Source organism: Lutjanus erythropterus, chromosome 3 (assembly GCF_056507025.1).
Source record: "Lutjanus erythropterus isolate fLutEry1 chromosome 3, fLutEry1.hap2, whole genome shotgun sequence".
Lineage (NCBI taxonomy): Eukaryota > Metazoa > Chordata > Actinopteri > Lutjaniformes > Lutjanidae > Lutjanus > Lutjanus erythropterus.
Window position 1 is genome coordinate 2,024,081 of NC_139319.1, and position 27,984 is coordinate 2,052,064.

The 27,984-nt window shown below is 41.0% G+C and overlaps 3 protein-coding genes across 3 annotated transcripts; 1 reads left to right on the forward strand and 2 right to left on the reverse strand.

Annotated features, from left to right (window-relative positions):
• Positions 1-341: 341 nt before the first annotated feature.
• esf1 (ESF1 nucleolar pre-rRNA processing protein) lies at positions 342-10,008 on the forward strand. The gene is made up of 14 exons (XM_084714643.1): positions 342-601; positions 1,817-2,253; positions 3,411-3,754; positions 3,835-3,948; positions 4,185-4,294; positions 4,551-4,703; positions 4,812-4,926; positions 5,059-5,251; positions 5,338-5,511; positions 6,467-6,594; positions 6,818-6,908; positions 7,933-8,024; positions 8,144-8,299; positions 9,276-10,008. The coding sequence occupies exons 2-14, from the start codon at positions 1,839-1,841 to the stop codon at positions 9,642-9,644; spliced, it is 2,454 nt and encodes an 817-aa protein (XP_084570769.1). The 5' UTR covers positions 342-601; positions 1,817-1,838; the 3' UTR covers positions 9,645-10,008.
• Positions 10,009-12,400: 2,392 nt separating this feature from the next.
• Positions 12,401-20,115, reverse strand: acaa1 (acetyl-CoA acyltransferase 1). The gene is made up of 12 exons (XM_084714645.1): positions 19,832-20,115; positions 19,012-19,105; positions 17,844-17,901; positions 17,661-17,740; positions 16,930-16,972; positions 16,724-16,822; positions 15,957-16,037; positions 15,602-15,792; positions 15,346-15,525; positions 14,108-14,163; positions 13,066-13,211; positions 12,401-12,971 (listed from the first exon to the last, which is right to left on the reverse strand). The coding sequence occupies exons 1-12, from the start codon at positions 20,018-20,020 to the stop codon at positions 12,896-12,898; spliced, it is 1,293 nt and encodes a 430-aa protein (XP_084570771.1). The 5' UTR covers positions 20,021-20,115; the 3' UTR covers positions 12,401-12,895.
• Positions 20,116-22,661: 2,546 nt separating this feature from the next.
• Positions 22,662-27,958, reverse strand: btbd3a (BTB (POZ) domain containing 3a). Its single transcript, XM_084714628.1, has 5 exons — positions 27,804-27,958; positions 26,012-26,247; positions 25,079-25,169; positions 24,514-24,632; positions 22,662-24,352 (listed from the first exon to the last, which is right to left on the reverse strand). The coding sequence occupies exons 2-5, from the start codon at positions 26,188-26,190 to the stop codon at positions 23,320-23,322; spliced, it is 1,422 nt and encodes a 473-aa protein (XP_084570754.1). The 5' UTR covers positions 26,191-26,247; positions 27,804-27,958; the 3' UTR covers positions 22,662-23,319.
• Between the last annotated feature and the right edge of the window lie 26 nt (positions 27,959-27,984).

Genomic DNA, 27,984 nt, shown 5'->3' on the forward strand with positions numbered 1-27,984 from the left:
TTTTTGTGTCAAGAACAAGCATGTGCCCAGCCCAAACAGGCTTACAAGACACCATTATTTAGCAAAACAGATTAGAAACCAAAAAAAAAACAAAAAAACAAAACAAAAATATAAAATAGATCACAATTAATATTAATTAATTAACCTATCCTGACATTTTTTTTCCCAAGCTTTAGAAACAAAATTAGCCAACTTATAAACAGTAAAATGAAACAACCATTCCATTCTGTCGTCATCAGCACACCAGAGCATTTCTGGATTTTGTCCCACTTCGCTTGCCGTACCAAGAAAGGGGTTGGACGACAGAAAGGTCACGGAAGAGTTGCATGCTGGGAAAACACGTGTAGCAGGAGACCGGAGAGGTACGAGTAAAGTTTTATAATTATTATTTCTTTGTTTTAAACTAATTTTTAATATAGTTTTCACAGGCTCGCGCCCGGTGTTGTGTAGCGTCAGCCTCGGTCTGGTTTTCCCGCCGTTTCTGTCTCTTCGTCACTGTTCGGACATTTTGTTTACATGTTAGCAGCAGCAGCAGCAGCAGCAGCGCGGTGCTGAGCAGAGCTGAAACTGAACCACGCACCTTATTATCAGAGTTTAACAGGTATTTAAAATGTCAGTTCAAAATTCTTCAATACTGTTTCCCCCCCTTTATTTTTATATTCCTAAAACAACAAGGCACTTTAACAATTGTCACACCGTGTTAACGTCTCTGTTGAGCATTGACTACAACACATACCAGAAATTATATTTATAGTGATGTAAAACTAGTTGAGAGCAATAAATAAATAAACCTAAGAAAATAAAAATAAATAATGCTGAAAAATAAGTAAAGAAACCACAAACTCTGCAGTAGTGGTTTTCACAGTCAAACTAAAAACTCATGTTGTTATTAGTCAGCTGTGGGTTCATCAGAAAACAGCTGCGTGCTGCAGGACTGAAACTAACTTATTTTCATAATTGATTAATCTGTTAATTGCTCTTTTGATTAATCGACTTAGGGCTGCAATGATTAATCAGTCGTTAAATCTATTCTGGTAATCAATTAATTGGTTTGAGTCATATTTTAAAGAAAGAATAGTCAAGATTCTCTGATTTCAGCTTCTTAAATGTGAATATTTGCTGGGTTCTTTACTTCAATAAACTGATTATCTTTGAGTTGTGGATAAAACAAGACATTTAAGGACGTCATTTTAGGCTTTGGGAAACACTGACTGACATTTTTCACCATTTTCTGAGACTTTAAAACAAACAACAACTAATTGATTAATCAAGAAAATAATCGACTGATTAATCAACTGTGAAAATAATTTTTTGTTGCATTCCTAAACAGTCTAGTCATTTGGTCCACGAAATGTGAGAAAATGATAAAAAGTTTTGATCTCTGTTTCCAGTCCAAGATGACGTTTTGTCCACAATTCAAAAATATTCAGTTCACTGTCAGAGAGGAGTAAAGAAACCAGAAAATATTCACATTTAAGAAACTGAAATCAGAGAACTTGGACATTTTTAATGAAAATACTTGCCGATTAATTTAATAATCAGTTAATTGTTGCAGCTCTAGCCTGCTGCTGGAGTAACTGACACTGAACCATACAGGAAATGTGCCTGAAATCCAAAACTAGGAGCTAAGAGAAGGATAAGAAACCTCGCTCACATTATACACAATAATTTGATCTATTGTCAGTATAAAAAAATATTGATTAGTGCAGCTTTGACCAAACATCTCTAAAAGTTCAGGAACAAGTCATGGGAATACAGAGGTTTAGAGCTTGTTGCTTCACGTTACTCAACAATCTGTCCTGTTTTTATTTGTCAGGTGACACTTTGAGTTTGCCACCATGTCGTCCAAAAAGAACCAGGACGGCGATGAGCGCTTCCTCCGGGTGCAGAAGGACCCCAGGTTCTGGGAGATGCCCGAGAGAGAACGCAAAATCAAGATCGACAAGCGTTTCCAGTCCATGTTTCACGACAAGCGGTTCAAGGTGAAGTACACGGTGGACAAGCGAGGCCGTCCCATCAACCACACCTCCACCGAGGACCTGAAGCGCTTCTACAACGTCTCCGACTCTGAGGATGAAGAGGACGAACAAGACGTGAAGAGCAAGAAGGCGGCGGAGGGCAAGAAAAAGAAGAAAGTGAAGGAGAAGTTGGTGAAGGCTGATGGAGAGGTGAAGAAAGGAAAAGCAGCGCAGAGTCGAGGTGGTAAAGCTAAAGCAGAGCAGCTTGAACGAGGCGTCAGAGTTGTTGAAGAAGGTGAGTTGATGTTCCTGATTCTCACTAATTCAACACCTGCCTGCAGTTCAACCAATCCTTTCTGTCAGGTCTCAGGTTGTACAGTCCACCAGTTTTTGTTTGCTTGCTTAAAGGGACAGTTCAAACCAACCAAATCCAAAATACATATTCTTTACTGTTCATCTGCAGTGCTGTTTATCCACACAGATAGTTTTGGTGTGAGTTGCAGAGTTTTGGAGATATCAGCCATAGAGATGTCTGTCTTCTCTCCAATATAATGAAAGTAGATGGCACTCAGCTTGTGGTGCTCAAAGTACCAAAAAAATACATATACATAAAAATACATATACATAAAAATACATATATACATATGGAAAGCAACTGCGGCCACCTTGATCTCGTGTGGTTATCGCTGCCCATGTGTGCCTGACGTCGGAGCAAGTCAGGATCAGGTCAGACACAAATCTGACTGGCATGCGTTGTGCGACGATTGCAGATGATCGATTCTGCGCAGGCCTGGCTCATCGCAAACAAGCCTGATGTTTACATCCAGCACCGTCACAAGCATGAGCCTCTCCTTCGTGAGTAGATGCACACTTCCTTCTGTGCTTTGAGCAGCACAAGCAGAGTGTCATCTAGTTCCATTTTATCGGAGAGAAGGCTGATATCTGCTAAACTTTCAATCAAATGAATCAATTATTATCAATGAATCATTGCAGCTCTAAATCTACAAATTACTTTTAAAAATGATTTGCAAGCATTACTTAGACACAAATTATAAGTAGTGACAGCTTCCCATTTTACAAATAATTGTTGCTTAAAAAGAAGGGTAGCTAAAGAAGCTAAAAAAGCAGCTTTCAGCTCTGCTTTTGACAAAAGCTGCATTAAGTGGCACGGAGAGATTGAGCCAGGCAGGAAGTCAGACACAGGAAGGGCATAGAAAATCCAGTCAATTTTCAAAATAAAACACCTTGTTCAGACTCCTGTTCATAAAAACAGGCAAAAAAGAGACAGTTTAACTATGTTGTGTACTTAGCTGTGGTGGAAGCACAAAAAGCAAGTAAAATGACAAAGTCAGCAAAATCAAACACTTCTGAGACGAAGTGAAGCTTCATGGAGGACAGATCAAATCTGTGTTGCAGACGAGACGTCACAGAACTTTTTATTATTTTCCACAGACGATGAAGATGATGAGGAACAGCAGTATACAGAGGAGGATGACCTGGGAGACAGTGTCTCAGGGAGTGAGGGGGACGAAGATGATGAAGAAGAGGAGGATGATGATGATGATGATGTAGAAGGGAAGAGTGATGTGGCGAGCGGATCGGATGAGGAAGAGTCCGGTCTGGATTCTGAGGACGACAGTGACAGTGGGCCGGATCTGGCCAGAGGGAAGGGAAACATAGAGACCAGCTCAGATGAAGACGATGATGACGATGTGGACGTCATCCTGAGGAAAGAGGAAGAGGAGATCGAACACGACTGGGGGGAGCTGTGCAAAGACGCTCCACGAAACGACGAGGTGAGGTGGCGTCTGCTGGGGAAGAACGTTCACCTGAGCAGGAAACATTTTAACACGATTTAACTGTTTTTGTGTGTCAGGTTTCCGTCCGACTGGCCGTCTGCAACATGGACTGGGACCGGATAAAAGCCAAAGACCTGCTGGCTCTGTTGAACTCCTTCACACCTAAAGGAGGAGCTGTGCTGTCCGTCAAGGTAAAACTGCTCTGAATGAGTATAACAGTTAGAAACAGCAGGAGCTATAAAGCAAATAAAACCAATTAAAGAAACCAGAAAATATTCACATCAAAGATTTTTGACAATTTTCCTCAAAAAAAGATCCAAACTGACTGTGATTAGTTGTCAACTATTAAATTACCCAAAATCACTCAGCTCCGGTGTGAAAGAGACTTAAGTGAGATGAACAGCAGTGCATGCTGGGTGTTTTTCAGATCTACCCGTCAGAGTTTGGGAAGGAGAGATTGAAGATGGAGGAGACTCAGGGGCCGATGGAGCTCAAAGCTCTGGCTGAGGACTCTGAAGACGACACTGAGGAGGACAAGTAACACATGCACGCACACACACACACACACACACACACACACACACACACACACACATATATATGTACATGCACACTTGTTTTTGTCTCTTAGGAGGACGCTAACTCATGATTACTTTCTGGAGTTTTATTCTAAACTGTGTTTAAACACCTGAAATGTATTTAAATGAGTCAGTTCACATAAATCACTGATAGAGCAGCAGGTGTTCTTCCTCTGAATCTGAAGTGTGTGTGTGTGTGTGTTTTCTCCTCTCAGGATTTACAGAGAGAAGATGCGTGACTATCAGTTCAAGCGGCTCAAGTATTTCTACGCCGTAGTGGAGTGTGACTCGGTCAACACCGCGGCCAAAATCTACGAGGAGTGTGACGGCTACGAGTACGAGAGCAGCTGCTCCGTCCTGGACCTGCGGTAAGAGTTACAACATGAGCGCACAAAACATTTTAACTGACGCTGATCCAAAAAAGTACTGATTTTAAACCTCCATTGATCGTTTTTAAAAATTTAAACCATGAACAGGTTTGTTCCTGATGATGTCACGTTTGAGGATGAGCCCAAAGACGTGGCGACGGATGTGAACCTCACGGCCTACACGCCCAAACTGTTCACCTCCTCCGCCACATCGACGTCAAAGGTAAGAGGACTGAGAGTTACCATAAAAAAAATAAATAAATTGGCAGTAAAATTCAAATTCACACCTTATATATCTCATATAAAGACAAACACAAGGACACTGGGACTGATGTGTCTGTGTTTAACCAATCAGGTGCAGCTGACGTGGGATGAGACGGACCATGAGCGTGTGACCGCCCTGAACAGGAAGTTCAACAAGGACGAGCTGCTGGACATGGACTTCAACGCCTATCTGGCCTCCTCCAGCGAAGAAGAGGAGGAGGGTGAAGAGGGAGGGATTGAGTTTGAAGAGGAGAAAAACGGAGACGATGAAAACACAGCAGGAGGTGAGACGGCAACTAGAGACATAAAATAAAAACATGCAGTTTCCCTGTTTGTTCTGTGATGAGACGAGAACTGGTTTGTGTTGTAGCTAAACAGACAGAAGAACCCGTCATCGAAGAGGAAGAGGAGAAGAAGAAAAAGAAGAAGAAGAAAAGTGAGGAGCAGATTTCCAAGTACAGAGAGCTGCTGAAAGGCATCCAGGACAAAGATAAGAAGCTGCAGGAAGACAGAGACATGGAGATGGAGATCACCTGGGTGCCAGGTACGAGGAGAGCTCCTCATTTCTGTCTGTGTGTGAAGCAGGTTTATTAAAGGGATCAGTGTGTGAAAGTCTGTCGAACACAATCACTTCCACACAGAGCAGCTTTGCTTCAAATCGTTCTGTTTTTAACACCAATAACGTGTCATTTTTATCATGAATGTTTTTTTAAAAATTGTTCTTCAAAGCTCTTGAAGAACATTTACTTTATGAACATCTGCTCCAGTCTTTCCCTCAGTTTAAGGCTGTCCTCGACTAAGACTTGTGTGTTTAATCTACTTATGTGAAAAAGGTCTATTTGTAACACTGTGATTCACCAGACATTCAACACACAATCTAACAAACCTCTCAGTGTGTATCCTGTAATCTGACACCAGCCTTAATCCTCATCTGCATCTCATCTGAAGCACCACCAGAAACATCAGTTTAATTTGATAAAGTGTTTTTTTAAGACTGTCCCCAACTTCTGTAGTCAAATCAGATTTTGCCGTCTCATATGAATATTTTTAACTTTAGCTGTGCCTCTTGTTCACACTGAATGTGGCAAAAGTGGGTTCAGATACTCTGCTGCTCATAAATGGATCGAGCTCCAAAAAAATATGACGTTACATTCTCTTATTTCATGTAAACATTTTAAAAGGTTGCACTTATGTAGTTGTAATCACACTTGTGATTGTTTTTTTCTTTAAATGTTTCATGTGTGTCTGTAAATGATCTGTTTAAACTGGATATAACTGTTTATATTTGTACACAAGTCTCTTGAAAAAAATATCCCAATCTCAATGAGACAACATGTTTAAACAAAGGATTAAATAAATAAAATTTTGGATATGTTTCAAAAATATCTGTTTGTGTGTGGACACGAGGCCAAAATGTAGAGGACAATAACATTTTTAAAATATCCATATGCATATAGACAAGATCTCAGTTTATTAAATGTACTTTAATGCGTGTGCAGGACTGAAGGAGACGACAGAGCAGCTGGTGAAGAAGAAGTTGGAGGGAAAAGACAAGCTGACGCCCTGGGAGGAGTTCCTGGAGAAGAAGAAAGACAGAAAGAAGCAGAAGAAATCTCAAAGAAAAGAGGTGAGTACAGCAACAAACAGACGTAACAACATGTGTGTTTGATTTCACATGGAAAAAGTTTAGTAAGATGTTTACACGTTCTTCTTCAAACCTCTGTTCAGCATCTTAGAAACAAAAAAAAAAGAATTTCAGCTCTGCTTTTATTGAGCTCATTAAGTTATTTTTCCTCCAACTGTTCCCTCTGTAGCTTTATTGATCAGTTTGATATTTTGTCTTGTATCAGGGAGCAAATGATGAAGAGCTCAGCGACGACGAACTTCCTCCAGACGTCGATCTCAATGACCCGTTCTTCGCTGAGGAGCTCGCTGCTTCAGGTGATCAATGCTGTCAATTAAGGACATGCTTGTGATTTTTTTATTATGAAACTGTCATGTTGAGCTAGGGCTCGGTATCAGTAATCAATACCTTCAAGTTGTTGTTTGAAATAATCCAAATAGCCTCAGAAAAGGTATCAGATGAAGTGCTCTATTGGTTTTGGTATCACTTTAAGTATACTGGTATTGTAATTTTTTAAACGATACTCACTCTAATGCACTGAGCACAGAGGGCTCTCCAAAAAAAAAGCAAAATAAAACACAGTGAATAATATAAAAATAAATATAACAATAATATTAAAACAGAGGATTAAAAAGGAGGCAGCTGATGCAGGCAGTTCAGACAGTGTGTCATGTGAACGTGGCTCCGAGCTGAAGATCTACTGTGAAGATTCAGGATAAAAAGTTGATGTAAATGACGTCTTTCAAGTCAACTTGGCATGTCGGGGCTTTAGGAGACTTGGATTACACCAGACGAGCAGTGTGGAAGCATTTTCAGTTTTTCTTTGGTTGTTTTTTCATTTTACTTTCACTTTTGGTGAACTATCCCTTTACGGCCTACTCCTGGATTAATCTAATGACGTTATCTCCATCTGTCATACGAGGTAGATCATCAGTGAAAATGTCCCAGAAAAAGGATCTTTAGAAAAGAGTGAGAACCTGATTATAGTCCAGTTCTTGTGTTCTCTCTGCTGGAGAACAAAATGATCTGTTACTGATGAAGGATTTGTAAAATAATGTGTCTGTTTACAAAAGAGTATGTGCTAATACAAATGTTAATATTTCTGTAAAACAAGAAAATATTTACTTGTAGTGGCTGTTAGAATAACACATCTAAAAATATATGGATTGTGTGTTGTTGTTTTATCATATTAAAAATCAAAATATGATTATTATATTACCACATATTACTTAAGAAAGCTTTGACAGATGTATAGTAAACTGACCTTCTGAGTTTAGATTGTTTTGCATCATGTGGATCCTGTGGAAAGTTGAGTATTATTGTTATCTGATGTTTCTGCAGACAAGAAGAAGAAACAGAAGGGGAAGAAGAAGCAGAAACAGGAGGAAGAGGAGCGGACAGCTGAGGAGGAAGAGGAGCTGGAGAAACAAAAGGTCAGCGGCTCCACAAGGTCTCATCAAATCTGTGAACACAGAAATGAGCAAACCTCTTGGTAAACATGTAAACCTGTGTGTGTGTGTGTGTGTGTGTGTGCGCGTGTGCGTGTGTGTAGGCGGAGATGGCTCTGCTGATGGAGGATGACGGCGACGACGCCAAACACAAACACTTCAACTACGACAAGATCGTGGAGCAGCAGAACCTGAGCAAAAAGAAGAAGAAGAAGCTGCTGAAGAAGGGCGAGGAGACGCTGGACGACGACGACTTCCAGGTCTGTTTAACCTTTTCCACTTTTATGATGGACGTACATGATAGACACTCCCATGATGCTCTATAATGTCTCATTAGTTGATGCATAACTTTTTTTTGGTTTATACAATTCATTATGTAACCATTCTGACCACTGGAGAATCGATAAAAACGGTCAAGATCCTTCCAAAACACCACATTAAGACACCAAAACCCCGAGGAACACCACCGAAAAAATTCAGGCTTTGATTTGGCATCAAAAACTTTTTTGTGAATTGCATTTTTCAGCAATTACATGGTGAGCACTTCTGTTCGGGAGATTTCAGTATTCAGTGTATATATAGGAGAGTCATCCATCCTCTGGATGCTCCAGGTCTCTAGTTTGTGGTTATGAAATTTCATGAGGCTGTGATTATCCTCAGGGTCACTATAGGTCATTTCAGAGTGAGGTCAAGTTTCAAAACATGCCGTTACTACAGATGAGGTGTGGTTGATATGGTCCTAAAATAATGACTGTGGTTTGTTTTAGATCTGATCTTTTGTACATCAAACCGCTGCCACACTACAGAAGTAGCTCTTCTTTTAGGAACGAACTCCTCCACCATAATACTGCCATTATATTAACTTTTTTTTAGTATTGTCTTGGAGGAGATCTCTTGGAGGAAAGACGTTTAAAAAAAAGGCCAAACAATACTTTATGGTAGGAAAGTTAAAATTAAGAACTTACAGATTGTAAAAGTCCAGACATCTTTCCAAAGAATAAGGTTGGAGACGAGACCAAAATCTAGCTGCTGTCTTGTAAATATTGATCCTATAAGACCACAGTCTTATCTTCTGACAAGATGTCTTTAGAGGGCGTCAGACAAGGCCTTTGAGTGTATGGTGGACATTAGTTGTAGTAGTAATTAGTCAGGCCGATACCCCAATTTATCTTTCATGAGCAGAACATATGTGTCACTTTGTAAGGAAACCTCTCCTCTCTGTCTGTCTGTGTCCAGGTGGACGTCAAAGACCCTCGTTTCCAGGCCATGTTCACCTCCCACCTGTTCAACCTCGACCCGTCCCACCCCAGCTACAAGAAGACGAAAGCCACGCAGAGCATCCTGACTGAGAAGCAGCGAAGACGAGAGGAGGAGCAGCGGCGGGTGGAGGACGCCCTCAGCGCTCAGCAAGCCACGCCCTCACAGGGAGGAACAGCCGGCGGTAAACAGGAAGTGGCAGGAAAGAAACGTGAAAATGACTCCGACGCTCCGACAGCGGAGGCCGCCTCAAAGAAACCGATGGACCCCAGTCTGTCTCTGCTCGTCAAGTCGATTAAAAGCAAAACTGAGCAGTTTCAGGCTCGGAAGAAACAGAAGCTGGCGTAGGTTTGACTCAAACAACCAAACTGAGACTGTGTGTGTTGACAGAAACAACTATCTGGTTTCCCCTGGCGACACAGATCTGGACTGCTGCGTTTCTTATTTTGTGTGTTTGTACAGGAAAAATCCCAACAGATAAAGAATGAAGCACATTTTAGTAAAAACTGCCTCAGATCAGATTGAAATGTTTTATTTTTACACATAGAAAATCAGTGTTGTGCAGAAATTCTTTACAGATAAGCTTTACAAAATATTCTACAGTTATTTAAATTCACTGTAGATGATAACAGTGATATATTGGAACTCATGGAAGAACAGATTTATTCTCATGTGGCACAAATGAGCGATTTAAGAGAGAATTGATGGGATTGATGGGAACTTTTTCCTGCCCCTTTATATTATTCATCTTCAGCATTTGGATCCAGTGAAAAAAACATGAGGTGTGTCAGATTTTCTAGCTAAAACTGTTATTTCAGAGTTTATGTTCATCTAGGTATCAGATTGGATCCAGTATCAGCAGATATCCAGTTTTAATGGACTGAGGATTATTAATATTTTCTAATACTTTAGAAAATATTCCGAACAACCTTAGATACAACTACTGACAGATAAATTTGTTCTGTTTTTGTGTGCTGATTCCTGTCAGCAGCATGTTGTTTGAAGACTAGACTCGAGTCTTGATTTGTAACAAATAATTGGTTTTACGCCCTGACAACTGTCATTTAGATTTTCAAATTCTTATAAAAAATAGAAAAGTGCAGCCACAGGTTATTGATAAGGTACTGTGTCGTCTTTGAAATGTTTTGTTTTTCTTTTAACCACGCAAAGGGTACATGCAAAGTAGGCGAGATTGAACAGAAAACAAACATATTGTGAGAACAGAGCCTCCTGCTTTAGATTTCAATCCATTTCTGATTTAGAATTGAGCTCGTGACGCTCTTACTGTGGATCACGAAAGATGAGCCACTTCTCAGCCTCGTAAATGAGACAATTTAAATTGTCTGCAGCTGAAACAAGTGCGTGAATCTTTGATAAAATAGAACCAGGGTGATCAGTTTCTCTCATCATCGATTTATGAAAAGTTTGTTGAAGCCGACTCATACGAGTGACAGGTTTAGGATATGAACAAGAAAATGTTCTTGCATGAGGTCTATTATCCGCAGATCAAATTCATTCGCAAACACAATTACAGTTTTGGATTGGTCCTCAGATTTAACAGATGACACTGTATTCATAACATCATCAGTGAACTCTCTGTTTGGAGAGTCGCGCCAAGCTGAGCGACGGTGACACTTCATCTGACATGTCCCTACAATATTTAAAACTAATCTGCTCACCTGGTTGTGTCGACCTGTTTTTATTGAAGATTTAGCCACGATAATAAAGCTCTGCTAACATGGTGATTTCCTATAGCTGCTTCACAACACAAGTTATCTAAAAGTTACGCTGAGGAGTGAAGCTAAACCACAAATTTAGTCAGTAAGAAGCTCTAAAACACACAGAGCTCTCACTCTGGTTACCAGTTTAGTGCGGGGACACGGCTTGTTGGAGACAGGAAAGACTGTCACGGGTTGGACGGTCGGGTCCGCCACCGAGCAGAACCACAACAGCGAGGCTCGGTGAGATTAAAGAAGGATCGATCAGCAACATGAAATCAAAGGCACTTAATCACCTGATACCTGAAATGTATCTTCTATACAAGTGTTAACACCTAAAGTACAGCAGCGTTAGTTCAGTGGTTTATCTGTTAAACCTCAGATGTTTGACTCCCAGCAGCCCTGTTTTGTGCTGTTATTAACGTAGTAAAGACAGGTTGACAATTTTTCAGATCTGTGTTAAAACAACAGTCAGCTGCCCATATGGACATTTAAAACTGTAGTGGTTCATACTGGCCATTAATTAAATCCTTCCTGATGATATTTTTAGTGTAAATGACGAGCGATAAAATCCAGATTCTTCATTCTGTGTTAATCTGTAGCTAATGAGGCTTCAGATTGTCTGAAGTAGATGAATCAAGTGGAGTCACTGATGTTGAAATGGCACTAATGAGGGATCATTTAGTGACCAGTGTGATCCAGCAAGAAAACAAATACACTTTCAGTTTTAATATAGACACCCGACGGTTGTTTATTTAAAGCTACTACAAGGAACTTTCATACTGTGTTGATTGTGGACAAAAGTGGTCGTGTGTCCACCGTAATAACCACAAAATATGACGTCAAAAGTAAAATGATCTAATTAGAAATCATTTTTTTAACTGGCTAATGTACAACTCAGTGTAACTTTTCCTGAGAAAATGGAAACAGGTTTGAGTCCACGATTAAGAACAACTGTAGAGAATTAACTGATGTTCTCTATGATGGTGTCGTTTGATCTTTCAGGTCACATAGAGGCATCAGTATTAAACAAAGACTTTCATCAACAGTTAAAATTCCTTGTAGTTTTAAGTACTGACTTAAAAAATTGCGAAGCTGTCCTTTAAAGGGATAGTTCAGAGTTTTTGAAGTGGAGTTGTATAAGACACTTTAACCTAAAGCGTTCTACTGCTCATTAAATTGTTCTCTCCAAAGCAACCAAACTCCACTGACAAAAACAGTCATTTTACCTCTCAGGACACAGGAGCTGCTGGTCCACCGCTGCCTCGATCTGTTTGTTTGTTTGTGTTATTGTGTGACTTGGTGAATTTGAACTAACCGTTTAAAACACTGAAGTTGCACAATAACACAAACAAACCAACAGATTGAAGCAGCGGTGGACCAGCAGCTCCTGTGTCCTGAGAGGTAAAATTACTGTTTTTGTCAGTGGAGTTTGGTTGTTTTGGATACAGTGATATTTGGCTTCTATAAACGCGAATTCTGGTCCGAAAAGTGTGTCTGACAGCAAGATAAAGCTGTGAAAATATTAGAAAAACAGCATAAACTCAAACTGATACTGATGTATTTTTGCTGCTGACCCTGTCCACAGCATTACTTAACTTCCTGCTCCAGTACTCCTGCTGCTTCTCCGTCTTCCTCCATCCACTGTAGGTAACACACCGACTATGGAGAAGTACTTTGTACAACACCACTTAAAAAACCTGAACTCTCCCTCTAACGTTTCAATTTCTGGTCTTTTCTGATTGGCTGACATGCTGTATTACTGGTGATATATTAGCTTTAATCCAGCCTGAAAATCTAACAGAAAGTGTTCACAGATTACCGTCGTGTCTGAAAGGGGCTTGTAATCACAGTAACAGCGTGCTGATTTGTGGTCTGCTCCTATGGTCCGGGGTATTCAAAGACAGCAGCAGCTCCCATCCCAGTCCCGATGCACATGGACACGACGCCGTACGCCCTGCAGGAAGGCAGGAAACCACGAGACGGGAAACGGTGAGAACTCTGGTTTGGACTCATTTTAAACTGGTTTTATGTGTCGGTAACAAACGAACCTCTTTCCTCTGCGTCTGAGCTCGTTGAGCAGCGTCACCACCTGTCGAGCGCCGGTGCAGCCCAGAGGATGACCCAGAGCGATGGCCCCTCCGTTAGGATTCACCTTCTCCAGCGGGATCCCCAGCTTCTCCACACAGTACACCGCCTGAGCAGCAGTAAAGGGGCAATTAATTGTGCAGCCCTACGTATAAATTTAGAGCCAAAAGGCAAAACACAAGCAGCATGGAATCACATTATAGAAGACAAAGCACAGACAGACAATTAACACAAACAAAACCATGTAAATAAAACCAGAGGAGATGCAGACACAGACCCCTAAAAGAAGCAGATTTTTTGTCTGAGCATCACAAATGAAATCCCGTCACTGATCCCGATGGAGGCAGAAATCTCTAAAAACACCAACACTGAGTGAGGATACACTTTGATTTTTTGTTTAGTGAACTGGCCCTTAAAAATAAGCGCATATAAGCTGCGTTTCCACCGCAGGAACTTTCCCCAGGGACTAGGAACTCAGAGACAACGGTCTAAATTAAGTTCAGAGGATCTTATTTTACTCCGCAAAAAGTTCCTGAAGGAACTTCAGGGGGTGGGGCCGAACATTTCTGATTGGTTGAGTACTTATAGAATTTTAGTTTGGTCAAAATGTTTAAAAATCTTCAGCCGTAGTCCAGTTTGTTTTTTGTTCATCGTGATTCGACACATCAGCATGGAGTTGAAGAAGAAAGCATCCGACAGATGGGCCGACGACTGTCACTGTGGAGTCGCACGAAAAAAAACTGCACGTAAAAACAGTCATACGTCAGTAGACTCATTTGCTGAATCTTTGCAGGTCTTCAGCCCGCAGTGGAAACACAAACACCAACAGGCTGACAAAAACATTTCCGTCCCCTCAACAGTCACTCCAGGGACTTTGGGTGGAAACGCAGTTAAAGTGAAAGAAAAACATGACACATCTGTGTAACAAACAGAAACCAGACAGCGACCGCAGCAGGTCAAAAAAAACAAAAACAAAAATCCATCAACACTGACGTCTGAACTCACCTGACTGGCAAACGCTTCGTTGATTTCAAACACGTCGATGTCAGCCACAGTCAGTCCTGAGGGAGGAAACGGATTTACAGACGAAAATTAATAAAAGACTTGAACCAATCACAATGTTTCTGTTTTAAATCCCTGTGTTACGTTTGTGTAATATCATGACAGCAGTGTGATGAAACATTTCTTTTTCATGTCATTTCAAAATGTGAACATCTCATTCATGTTTAAAATTAACCTAATAAAACTTGAGTTTGCTCCAAACTAGCAGTTCATCTCACTGTTTTTTGTTTTTTCCCAAATCACCTGCCAGATGTGGACGTGACAGAGGTGCAGAGACGTCATTATCTGTCTCTGTATTCAGATAGAAGACCAGATGTGGGTGTAGTTTGTATCAGAAGTCACATTAAATCGTTCAAATGTTTTATTTTCTAACCTAATATTCATTGATGCAACTGTTGTGTCTTAAAAGCACCAAGTTTATTTCATATTTAATTATGAAATATATTTCAACATCCTCACACTGCACTTTTCATCTCTCTTCTGTATTTTTATTTTTAACTAAACAAGGTTTTATGAAGTGACCACCAGCCCCCTTTAACTAAGCATGAAACAATATGAAACTGCAAAAAAGGTTTTAAAATCAAAAACTTCTGTTTTACATTGGATAAAAGAACTCGTTACAGTGAAGATAAAGATTAAGATTAGAGTGAAATGAAGGTAATAATCTTCTGTCTGTTTCCATCACATGATTTCAGCTTTCCTGAGTAATGTATGTCTGTTTCTGCGTCTATAGACACTCTGCTAACGTGCTGAGACGGACTGTGTTCCAACACTCAGAGTTCAAAGATAATCTTTTTTCTTTTTTTTTTTTTTTTTTTTCACTTGCCCGGTCAGAAATCTACCTGCTGCTGTACAAACTGCTTTACTTATTAGCCGTTACCAAATAACAACAAAGACTAAAGTTAATTTTCATGTTTAATCACCACCCAGTACATAATGCATCAAACGCAGCACGCCAGAAAATACCAGGAAGTCCAACTGTATCTGGTCACGGTTTACAGTATGAAAGCCTGCTTGCTTTTCTTGGTATTCTGACCCACAATCCTTTGTGATGGGTTTAAGAGCAAGAGGGTCAAAGTTCAAGGGTCAGTGCCGTATGTCCCAGCTGTATACAGACTGCATGCAACAGTCTGTACTCTGTAGAAGCAGCTGCAGAACACAGCGAATGTAAAAAATCTTACCAGCCTGCTCCAGAGCTGCAGGGATGGCGAAGGCTGGTCCAATACCCATGACATCAGGAGGGACCCCCACCACTGCACTGGCCCTCAGGACCCCCAGGACGGGCAGACCCAGAGCCTGGACCGCAGACCTGCGACCGATCAGCACCGCCGCTGCTCCGTCGCTCACCTGGCTGGAGTTACCTGAGACAGAAGGCGTGTTTGATTGACGCCAGCTGAGAGGAGTCGGCTCACCTGCGGGTCTCAGCCGCAGACTCACCTGCTGTGGTGCTGCCGTCGGGTTTGAACGCCGGCCGCAGTTTAGCGAGTCCCGCCAGAGTCGTCCCCGCTCTGATCCCATCATCCTTAGAGACGGTCACCTCGCGCTCTTTACCGTCGTCGTCTATAATCTTGGTGGCGACGGGAACGATCTCCTGCTGGAACAGACCGGAGCTCTGCGCCCGCGCTGCTCTGTGGGAACACGGAACCAGGAGCTGAAAACATGTAATAATTTTACAAACATATGAAACAGAATGTTCCAAAATCAAATCAATATTTCAACAGGTCTGTTACAGGTGACTGTTGTTAGTGTGGAATTTATATTTCGTCCCGTTTTGAAGTTCTTAAAAACTGACTTTTGTTGAGAGCTGAGAGCGAAGGCGTCCTGTTTTTCTCTGGAGACCCCGAATCTCTCAGCGACGTTCTCTGACGTGATGCTGCGGAAACAAAAACACAGAAACATGAACTCTTTTTCAGTCCGTCTCATGTTGTTTACCAAAACCACCATAGCAGTTTCTCTGGCAAAACTTGGATTATATGAAGACATTTTACTGATGTGTAGTTTTGAGATCGCTTAAAATAATTTTAGGATAAAATAATTTTGGAGGAAATAAATTCTGTCAAACATGGATATTTGCATAAATACATTTAGAGTCAAAGGTTTTGAGATTATTGACATTTGAAGTCCAAATCAAAAATTGGGATTATTAAAATAAAAGCACATTTTGGGATTCTAAACTAATTTCAGAATAAAAGAACAACAGAAATTACAGCAAATCTGTGGTATAATAAATGTGGTTGGGATTATAAAAATACATTTTATGGCTGTAAAACTAAATTTAGGATTAGAACAAAGTCTTTGGGGATTATAGGAAGTTATGGGATAACTACTAATTTTTGGGATGACAAAAATACAGTTAAAGATTGTTTACACAAACAGGTGATAAGAGCAAATATCTGATGTAGCTACGACTAATTTTGGCATCATAAAGTGCATTTTTGGGACAGTGTGCCAGATTTTTGGGGGTGCAACTTTTGATGATGAATAAGTTTTTGCTGGTGGTACAATAAATTTCAGAATAAAAGCCTTTAACTGAAGTCCTGCAGTGATGTGGCGTCTCACCCCATCGGGATGACGCAGTCTCTGGCCTTGTCATTGTCCGTCAGCCGGGAGCTCAAATCTCCTGGATTACCTATCGACCGCAGAGACATGCTCTCCACACTGACACACACACACACACACACACACACAGATTTATATAATGTTTTCCTGATGTTTTAACCATTTTATATTCTGGTGAAATGAAGAACGACGCCTGATGAACTCACCCACATGCGAGGCCCAGGTCAATGGATCTGCTCCTGATGGCTCCTGCACACACGGGGTTAAAAGCAGGTCAGAACATTCACGGCGGCCATTTCCCTGTGACATCACACTCTGAATGTCGTACTGCAAGACAACGTTCTAACAAATTGTTATAATTTCATCACTTTCCCACTGATCAGCAGCTGAACAGACGATGGATATGAAGCTAACGAGTTATTAAATATGTTGTTTTATGTGAAATATGGCCTGATTCCCTCCAGACTTTCACTCGCCATCATCTTTTCAGCTGCCGATCGATCAGGAAGTGATGAAATGATCACAGTTCGTCAGATTCTCAAACTGTAACCAGCAACGCAGCAGAAAGACATTTGAGCTTCTCGCACTGAGCGTGATGTCAGAGGAAAATGGCCGCCATGTGGATATGTTGTCTGGAGGTCTCGTACCGTAGAGTTAGTTAGTTCATCTCCCAAACAAGTGAAGTGAATGGTGACCAGTTTTAAAATGTAAAAAAACAACTGAAAAAAACAAACAAACCATAAGATGCCTAACTGGTCACCATTCACTTCACTTGTTTGGGAGATCAGCAGCAGTTTTCCTGTGAAACTCCAGCAGAGTTTTGTTGACTAAAAAAACTGAACCAGACCTTCAATCAGCATGAAGGTGAGGAGATAATGACTGAATGACTTTTATTTTTGGGTGAACTATCCCTTTAAGTGAAGGGTCCAGTTTGTACCTGCGACGTTGAACAGAGCCTGTAGACCAGAGGAGCACTGTCTGTTCACAGTGTAGACCGGGACCGTCTCTGGAAACCCACTGAGACGAAGACAGAGCAGTGAGACACGTGAGGTGAGACACATGAGGTGAGACACACTGTGACTGAATGATGGACAGGGACAGAGTGGACCATCAGTCTGACCTGAGGAAGTGAGCGACTCGGGCCATCAGAGCACCGGCACCAGGCTGCAGGACGTTCCCTGCAGAGGAGACAGTGAACACAACATTCAGTACACACTGCAGAGGGACAGTGAACACAACATTCAGTACACACTGCAGAGGGACAGTGAACACAACATTCAGTACACACTGCAGAGGGACAGTGAACACAACATTCAGTACACACTGCAGAGGAGACAGTGAACACAACATTCAGTACTCACTGCAGAGGGACAGTGAACACAACATTCAGTACACACTGCAGAGGGACAGTGAACACAACATTCAGTACACACTGCAGAGGGACAGTGAACACAACATTCAGTACACACTGCAGAGGGAACATCTGTGTCCAAACTACATTTTTACAGGTATTACGTCTCCGTGCTGGTGACAGCTGTGGACGGAGACATTACGTTTTCACGTTCTTGTGATGTGATCTCTCAACAAAGCCTCGATGGAATTTCGTCAAACTTGGTACAAAACGTCCACATGGATTCAAGGATGAACTGATTAGAATGTGGAGGTCAAAGGTCACTATGACGTCTCAAAACATATCTGACACAACTTCTGACACAATTTCTTGGAGAGCAGTTTATATTGTAAAAACATGCAACACAGAGGCTCATAAAACAACTCATGCTAAGCTAATAAATGAGGAATGTCATTATTTTATTAACTTCGCTCACAGTTACAGGTCAGTATCGTGGTGAATTCCAGATTAAGTTTTCACTGCAGACAATATATGAGTCTGAACAGACATGGATGTAAACTGGAACTTTTTTAAAAAAGGTTTTAAGAATGTGAGGGAGTTTTAACACCACAGCCTGAGCAGTAAATGAAAATCTTTACAGATTTATGTTAAACTTTGTCCAGTAAACACAGTGTTTTCTGTGTTCAGGTACAAAAGAATGAAATAAGAGCAGATAAAGTCACAGTTTTAACCACATTTGTAACAAGTTTAATATTTCTGATTAATGACAGCCTGGTAGCTCAGCTGGTAGAGCGATCACCACCTGTCAGTCCTCTGCAGCGGCCGTGGGTTTGATTCCCGCCTGCGGCCCTTTGCTGCATGTCATCTCATCTCTCTCTCACCCCCCATTTCCTCAACTGTCTCTCTTTCAAAAAAAAGGCATAAGGTCTCCTCTCACCCACACAAACGTCTCCCAGCTTGTCAGGTGACAGTCCAACATCTGTCAGCACAGCTGTCATCACTGCACTCAGCAGCTCGTCAGGAGTCGTGTCCTGAAGGAAAACACGAGGTTAAATTATGTTACATTTATTTAATTATATTAATATATTAAGTAAGCTTGGGTGGTATCTATTGTTTCTCACCTTCCTGACATTTCACCGTGGCGTACAGTATATGATGATTTACCTCATTAACAGCTGGTGACAGAAGCTGTTGTCTATAATGTTTTGTGTCTAAAATACAATCAGCCTTATTATATTACACAACTCTTACTGGATTTAAATATTTATGGCCCACAGATAAATGAATACATGGGAAATAAGAACCTTTATTCTATAGATTCTAGCTGAAGGACCGGATGACACTTGTTGCTATGGATACCAACACATCATTTGTCTGAGGGGAGATGATTCACAGATGGATCATGTGACTAATAAACTGCTGTTATAGTTGGAGGCCGTCATGTCAACATAAAGTTATATGTGAAAATATTTTCATGATTTCAGATCTAATTATATTTAATTAATTAGTGAGGAGAAAAGCCAATTATTTATCTTGTAGCTCCAAACTATTCCTCTGTTGGCTAAAGTGCCCTAAAGTAACAATTTCATTTCACTTTATATTTTTATTTTCCATCAATAAAAAAAACATAAACTCCTGTGTTTGTATGACGGTAATGAAAATCAGACCTATTATTTGTCTCTGTATCGTCATCACTGTCAGGCTGTGGCTCACCTGTCCAGGTGCGTTCAGGTACCTGTCCAGGTGCGTTCAGTTACCTTAAACGCTCCTCTCTTTGCCTTCCCGATGGCGGTCCTCAGTCCATGAACCACCACCACGTCCTCCGGACTGACTGCTGGTCCTGACCCGCACTCTGTCCTCCGTATGTCCCGTCTGCAGGAGGATGAAGAGGAGGATGAAGAGGAGGGGGACAGGTGTCCACTGATGATCTTTAATCTGTTCATCATGTCCCGTTCACAGCTGCAGAGAGACGACGGCCTGATGTGTTGATGTGAACTGAAATTTGCTCTCTGCTGTCAGACTGAAACACTTCCGCATTTTATGTTTGTCAGGACGGCAAGTGCGGAGGGACAAACTACTGAGCGTCGAGTCAGAGCGAGAGAACGCGAGAGAACTTTGTCACATTCAGCTTATGGACATGAAATATATACACATATATTTTATTTTATCTGATATTCTATCCGATTAAAATGTTCTATGCAATGTGTGATTATTATTATTATTATTATTATTATTATTATTATTATTATTATTATTATTATTATTATCATCATTATTATTTCTATCTATGTTCTTTTCTTGGATATTTGTACATTTTATGCATGTTTAACCCCTGAAATCTGATTAATGATTTACTGATTAATTGATTGTTAGTGTTTCCAACTATCAGTTATGGAGAATGGACAAAATTCGCAACCCTATTCCCCACAGGATTTTATAATGAGATGCTGGTTATAGTTTCCGTTGTGCTAATCACAAAAACAATAACCACACACACACACACACACACACACAAAGCATATAGAGCAAATGGGTAAATAAATACAAAAATAATACTTCATAAAAATAACATTTGTGGAAATAAGAAAATGAAACAGTAATTTAAGAAACTATAAGATCCTGTAATGTTAGTAATTACAGCAGATATGAGAAATGCTAAATTAATGCTATTCTGATGTTTATCCCACAAACTTTTAAATGTCACTGACTGCTTCATGAAGCGTCTGCTAAGATGGTGGATTAATTTCCATTTCTGTTAGAAAAATGATTTCTTTAATCGGTTCAATCTACACGTACAGATGAACTGTCATCTAATTTTTTAAAAAAGAGCAACAATTCAGAATTTAATTTAAGAAAAAAAAAACAAGACGTCTGCAAACAAATCGACTGAACCTTTTATTTCCAAATTTGTCACAACAACACATTCATAAGGCCACCGACTGACTCACTGCACATTCTGGTTGGAATCAGATAACAGGAAACAAAGACGTCCAAAAATATGTTTCTTCAATATAGAGTCATATAAAACAGGTTTGTTTCCTCCATTTTCAAAGAGAGCAGAAGAAGAAGAAGTGCGTCAGGACACAATCACAGAAAATATTTACACAACTGCAACATTAATGAAACATTAAATCAGGATCTGGTACAAACATGATGTCATGACTTTCAAAATAAAAGCACAGGAGCTGTTGACTGATGTCTGAGGAATGTTGCTCTTTAAATACAACAACAAAAACAGGTAAACAGTTAGAGTTAAAATCCTTTCAGGTAACCTGTCAGACTCCAGGCTGGGCAGGTAGAATCTCAGGAGGATTATGGTTGAAATGCCCCTTTAAGTTGCCACATTTCACCAGAGGAGACACTACAGAGCACCAGAGGAAGGTTACAGTTTGTCTGAAGTATAAAAACTGCACTAACAGACAGGAGTGTGACCAGCTGTCCGATTACAAATATAAAACTTATTATTCAGCTTTAAATACCAAAACCACCGACGGTTAACACCTGCACAGGTTACAAAATAAAAGTAGTGCTTCAGTACGTCCTTCAGTCCTTCAGTAACAGCAGGAACGTTTTCAACTCTTTCAAATTAAAATAACGTCATAAGAGGAGAAATCCAGCTCGACGAGTGACATGTTGTCAAGTTTTTAACTTTTTAATGTCTCAAGATAAAACCCAACAGATGATCTTTAAGGCAGGAGACTCTTATTGTGGAGGAAAACTTACGTGTGAAATGGTTTTGAGTGTGTTGTTTTTTAATTATTATATTTTGTTATTTGTTGCACATCAAAACACACATTTCAGAGTTTCAATGTCACTGAGTTCAGCTGTAACAAAATGTGCAATGAAACTGTCTCGTCTACTTCAGGTTAATACTTAACACTCAAATAATTTATCATTTATAATTAATCAATGAAATTAGGGATGACCCAGTTACTTTAAAAAAAACATAAGATAATAAAATTGTAGCCACATCATCCGATACAGATCATATTTTTGTTCTGTTATAGCGGCTGGTTCAGCAGGTCAGTTTGAGTAACACCCACAAACCATAACGAAGTTGCAAGTCAGTGAGTTTTCAACAACATGTTCCTGTAAATGTTTCACAATAAAAGCTTTGCTAAGAACTGAAGGGGTATTATCCACTAAAACACTGGAGCGCTTTTAATTTGAAACAGATACAGGAAGTGCAGAAACTTTAACAAGGCAAACAGGAGCAGATCAAAACAATATTCCTAATTCTGATACGACAAACTAGCTGGTTAGCTACGTCGTCAAACTAGCGAGTAGATGTGATGAGTGACGGGACGTTTAACAGGAACAGGATTATATTAGAGTTCTGTTGAAGAGGGAAACCGACGAGGTGATTGTTTATTAACTTTCCAGCAAGAAGTATTGATCAAATGACTGGATAAATGAGACAGATTATACTGCAGGAGTTGTTAGTGTTTAAACAGATGTTTTGATACAATCTCACTATTTTTTTAATAGTAAGTCCGGATAGTGTGTTTCAGATTCGTTCTGTGTTCATACAAGTCATTTTGGAGTTGAAATGCTCCTTTAGGTTAGTTAGCATGTGACGACACCAACTCAGCTGACAACTGGCTCAAGTTTTATTGCATCATCGATCAGTTTTCACAATCAGCAGCGAGAAGCTGATGCCATACTTTTGCTCAGTATCGACCAATAACAATCAGTGACCAATTGGTTGATCGATACTGGCATCCCTACATGAAATCAATCAACAACAGAGTGAATATGTTTGGGCTTTGGACTGTTTGTTGTTGGGCTCTTGGATGCAAATGATTAATCAAAAACAATGAACAAAAACATATTAATATATAATTAAAATGATAATGGAATTACATTAAAATATTCAGAGACATTTTCATGGCTGTTTTCTACGTGAACAGATTTTGGCTTTGAGTGTTAATGTGTCATTTCTCGAGTGTTTGAGATTTTGCAATACATTTTTAACACGGTAACTCTCCCTTTAACATCTGTGGGGGTATCAGGGCATTATGGGTAATGTAGTAAATCACTGATCAGGCCTGCTGTCTTTATATTAGATTATATGTTTAGATGATAAACATCATCATCTTCATCTTTCTGTTGAAGGCTCAGCAGTAGATCCAGGAGTCCGTCCCTCCTAAAACAACTTCCTGAGAACTCGTCTCCACACTTTCAGAGTAAAAGTCTATATGGCAGTGAAGCAGGAATCTCTGTGGCGTCCTCGCTGCGGCGTGGCTCAGGCGTAGAAGATCAGTTCGGGGATCTGGCCTCCCTGCACTCCGGTGCCGTTGGTGCTGTCTGAGGAGCACTGGAACTGGAAGGTCACTTTCCCACACTGCACCTCTGTCATGCCCTCCTGGCCGAAGTAGCTGAGCTCGTTGCCGTCCAGCACCACGCTGGCGGTGTAGAACGTGTCGGGCTCAATCTGCACCGGGTAGTCGAACCACACGGGGAACGTGTTGCTGGAGCCGTCTGAGAAGTACTTGATGAGCCTCTGGGCCATCGGCACGCCCTGGCGCTTCAGCTCGATCTTGGCGCTGTACTCGGCCGAGCCGCAGCTGGAGCCGTACAGGCCGAAGCCGGCGATGAAGACGCGCTTGTCCACGGCGAACTGGATGCTGTCGCAGCGGCCGCGGTACCGCCACTGGTTGCTCCTGTAGGCGCAGGACTGGAAGCGGTGGCAGCGCTGCGGTGACAGACCTTTACGAGGTTTGGTGCAGAACAACAGTTCGGGCTTGTTGGCGGCGGTGTACCACAGGAAGATGTCGTTGGTCTCGTTGAGCGTGAGCACGCCGGACTGCGCCGCTCCGTTGGCAAAGTCCTCCAGTGCCATGGTGGGGATGCGGATCAGGTAGATGGCCTTCCCCAGCACCAGGCGCTTGTTCTCGATAGTTGGCGTCAGGTCCTGCCGCTGACACTCGGCCTCGGCCCAGCTGAGCGCCGCCTCGAACACCACCATCTCTTTGGCGTTGAGCGTCTCCCGCCGCAGGATGCTCTCCAGCGTCTGGGTGTCGATGTCACAGAAGCCTTCGGAGCGCAGAGCGAGCTCGGCCTGAGCGTCGATCACCTCCCAGCAGCGCTGCGTCAGGTCGGGCTCCTCGAACAGGCAGCTCTGAGACAGCAGCACGCAGGCGTTCTTGGCGCTCAGGCTGGTCTCCAGGAAGTTGACGCAGGCCCGGGCCAAGTGAGGCACGATGTACTTTTTGGCAGCGTAGAGGGTGGCGAGCACTGTGTCAGCGCACAGGTCGATCTCATCACAGTAGATATACCTGTGAAGGAAGAGGGCGGGGCCACCATGAGTCACTTCAGCAAAAATACATTTAAATTTTGTTCATTTAATTAAATTAAGTCGCAACACTTTTTGACTGTAGTTTTTATTACTGAGTTATATGAAGTTTAGGTTTTTATGCAGAGTTGAAGGTCATCGTACTTCAACATGGCCAGGAAAGAAGGAGGCTCCACGTCAGGGATCCGGATCTCGTCCTGATCCTCAGCCAGTTCTCCATAGAACATGGCGTGGAACACCGAGCTGCCGACGGCCAGGACGTACTGACAGAGGAGGGGAACAACATGAGAGACAAGATGTCCACTTACAACAGATACAAATGTGACGGCTGTGACCATGTGACTGAGTCAACTGTTTCATTTGACTTCCTGATGAAGAACCTGCAGAGTTCACATGGTTCAGTCTGATGTTTGGCCTGATTTTTATAACCAAACTTATAATTTTCTATTGATTTGTTATTATAACTTTATTTCTTTCACATTCATTGTTGCTAAAGTTGATTTTACTGCAGTTTTTGTTTTGTTCTTACATCAAATATTCAGCCTGTCTGCTTCATTTAAAAGAAAAAATAAATAAAAAGAAGAAAAATCCTCTGAAAGTGATGCCTGCTGGGTTTTATAACACTGGAACCACAGGACTCCACACACTGCTGCACCATCATGTTCCACTCTGATCCCAGACTTACAGCATGCAGTGGGCGGGGTTTTACCTTATGTCCTGGTACTCGCTGCGTCCCGCCAGGCGGCCCGACCACAAAGTGAACATCTGCCATCATCTCATTGTTGAACATGACTGAATTCCTGCAAGGACACAGAACATTTTGAACATTTTTTTTTTCTAACGTAGTCTTTATTTAACCAGGTTAGTCCCATTTCACAGTGGAGACCAGGCTAACATGGCAGGAGTAATTAACAAACAAACACACAGACTGACAACATTAAAACTTGTTCATATAAAACGCTTACACAGAGACAAGCTGAAGTTGAAGATCAGTCTGTAAATTAATCCATGCATTAGGTGCCAAAAACCTAAAAGCTTTCGTTAATAATTCAATTCCGGCTTTGGGAACAAATTGTAAAACGTCCATAGAACTAAGATTATGATTTCCACGTTTTTGTTTTAAAAAAGAACATAAGTAAGTAGGAATTATGGCCAGAATGGTTTTGTAGATAAACACAAACCAATGATGGAGGCGACGAACACATACAGAAGAGCAATTCACTTTTAAAGTAAAGTACACAACAGTGAGGAAGAGAACCACAGTTTGCCCCGCAGTTTGTTTGCCCCATGATACATGCAGCACGCCAGAAGTGATACTGCCGTTTTAAAACATGGAGTCCCTCCAGGAAGTTGTGATCAATCAATGCAAATTCAGCCAAAAAGCCCACAAAATCCTGGAGGGACTGAATATGTAAAACAAAACAAGACATGTACATTTAGTACACGATATTCTTGTACAATGAAATATGAAATAACAAAACTGGAATGTTTTCGGTGTAACAATCAAAGGCCTCCTCACTGAGGATCTTGTTGTCCTTCAGTGACATCTATCGTTTTAAAACTCTGCACTGAATCTTAAAAGTTCTTTAACTTGAGCATGTATGTAAGAAGTTTTGTGAAAGAGCTCCGGGTTCACACTGACCTCTCTCGGATGGTTGGGTACAGGCCCTGCCAGTTGCAGCAGCCCTGTGCAGAGGTGCTGCTGCCGGTGGTGTTGTTGTTGGTCAGGTTCTGCTGCTGGTACTGCTGGATGGAGGTGCTGCTGCTGCTCGCTGAGGCGGACGGGACCAGCTTCTTGGTGGGATACAGCTCTGCAGCCATTATCTTCCAGTCAGACTGCAAGAGGCCGGCTCATGGCAGGTCTGGGGCCGGCAGAGGCTGGAGAGCACCGCAGACAAATCCACTTCATGTTAGGGCTGCAACTAACCTTAATCTTAATTTCTCAATTAATCAATGTACAGTTGTTTGTTTAAAAGGAGTAAAAGTGAAACAATGAAAATTCAGTCATTATCTACTCATCCTCATGTCGACTGAAGGTCGGGTTTGTTAGTCCACAAAACACTGCTGGAGTTTCACAGGAAAACTGTACTGCAGAATCTCCCAAACAATGGAAGTGTTAAGTTTTCAAATTTACAAAAACAACAGGATGAAAACATAAAATGCCTCCAAATTGCTCATCTGGCGTAATTCAAGTCTCCTACATGTTTTAGCCTGAATCTTCACTGTAGATCCTTCAGCTTGGAGTGACGTTCAAGTCTGCACCATCTGAACTGAGTGTGTGTGGTGTGACGATGTGCACACAAGTGAACGGCATATTGGAGCTTCAGGAGACTTGGATTACTAAATGAGCTACTAGATGAAGAGATCATCTCGATGAGCTAGATTATTAGATGAGCTGTATGGAGGCATTTTATGGTTTTTTTTCTCTCTGCAAGGCTGTTTGCCTGTGAAACTCCAGCAGTGTTTTGTGGACTAAAAAATAACGTCCAACCTTTAATTGGCATAAGAATGAGTAGATAATGACTGAGTTTCCATTTTTGGATGGACTACTAAAATGTAAGAAAATGGTGAAAAATTTCAATCAATTTCTTATGATTATGTTCTCAAATGTCTTCTTTTGTTCACAATTCAATATTATTCAGCTCACTGTCACACAGGAGTAAAGAAAACAGAAAATATTGATTTAAAAAGATTCAATCCGAGAATTTTGACTTTTTTTCTTTTAAAAGAAAAAACTTAAAGCAACTGATAGTTAAAAATAGTTGGCGATTAATTTAATAATCAACTAACTGTTGCAGCTCTACTTCATATTTACATATTGATGGCTATTTTTGCATTTTTTACGCTACACTCTATTTTCTAACTTTGTATTCTGTATTCTATTCACATCTGGATCTTTTTTTTTCTAGTGAGTTCTAGTTTCCATCTTATTTACTATAAATTACTTTGTCAATCTGTTTTTTGTATTTATTCTGTCTTTCATATGAAGAACTTGGTGCATGTAATTTTTCTTTGATGTAGACGAATTTCGGCTGAATTTCTCGTATGACGGGAGATACTTTAAAAAACTTTATTATTCTTATTATATCTGACACAGAAGAGAGCAACAAAACAAATTTAAAATCTGTTGATTTTACGCTCCTGTTGAGCTAACTTAACGTTAGCCGTTAGCCAAACATCGACAAAGTCCTGTCATTAACCAAACCTTACAAGACGAAAACACGTTAACATCCGACTCATATTCAGTTAAAACACTGAAGTTTAACATAAAAAGTTAACTAGTCAGTGTCCAAACCCCGGAGGTGTCATTTTAGTCTGAACTTTAGCATCTACATGCTAGTTAGTTAGCTAGCTGACTGAGTAGAAGGTCGTTTTTCGGGTGCATTTTTCGGTCATCGTTCAGATATTAGTTGAAAAACTCCGTGAACACTTACTTTAGTGTTAGACAGAGGTATTTGTGATCATATCTTCTCTCCACATCAGGCAGTTTTTCAGTTGTTTAGCAGACCGACGGGCTCAGCTTTGTTTACAGTAGCTAACGAGCTTCTTCTGCTGATGTTTACAGCAGAGTCCACTCATTTACGGCGCAGCGCTGCCGCCTGCAGGCCACGAGTC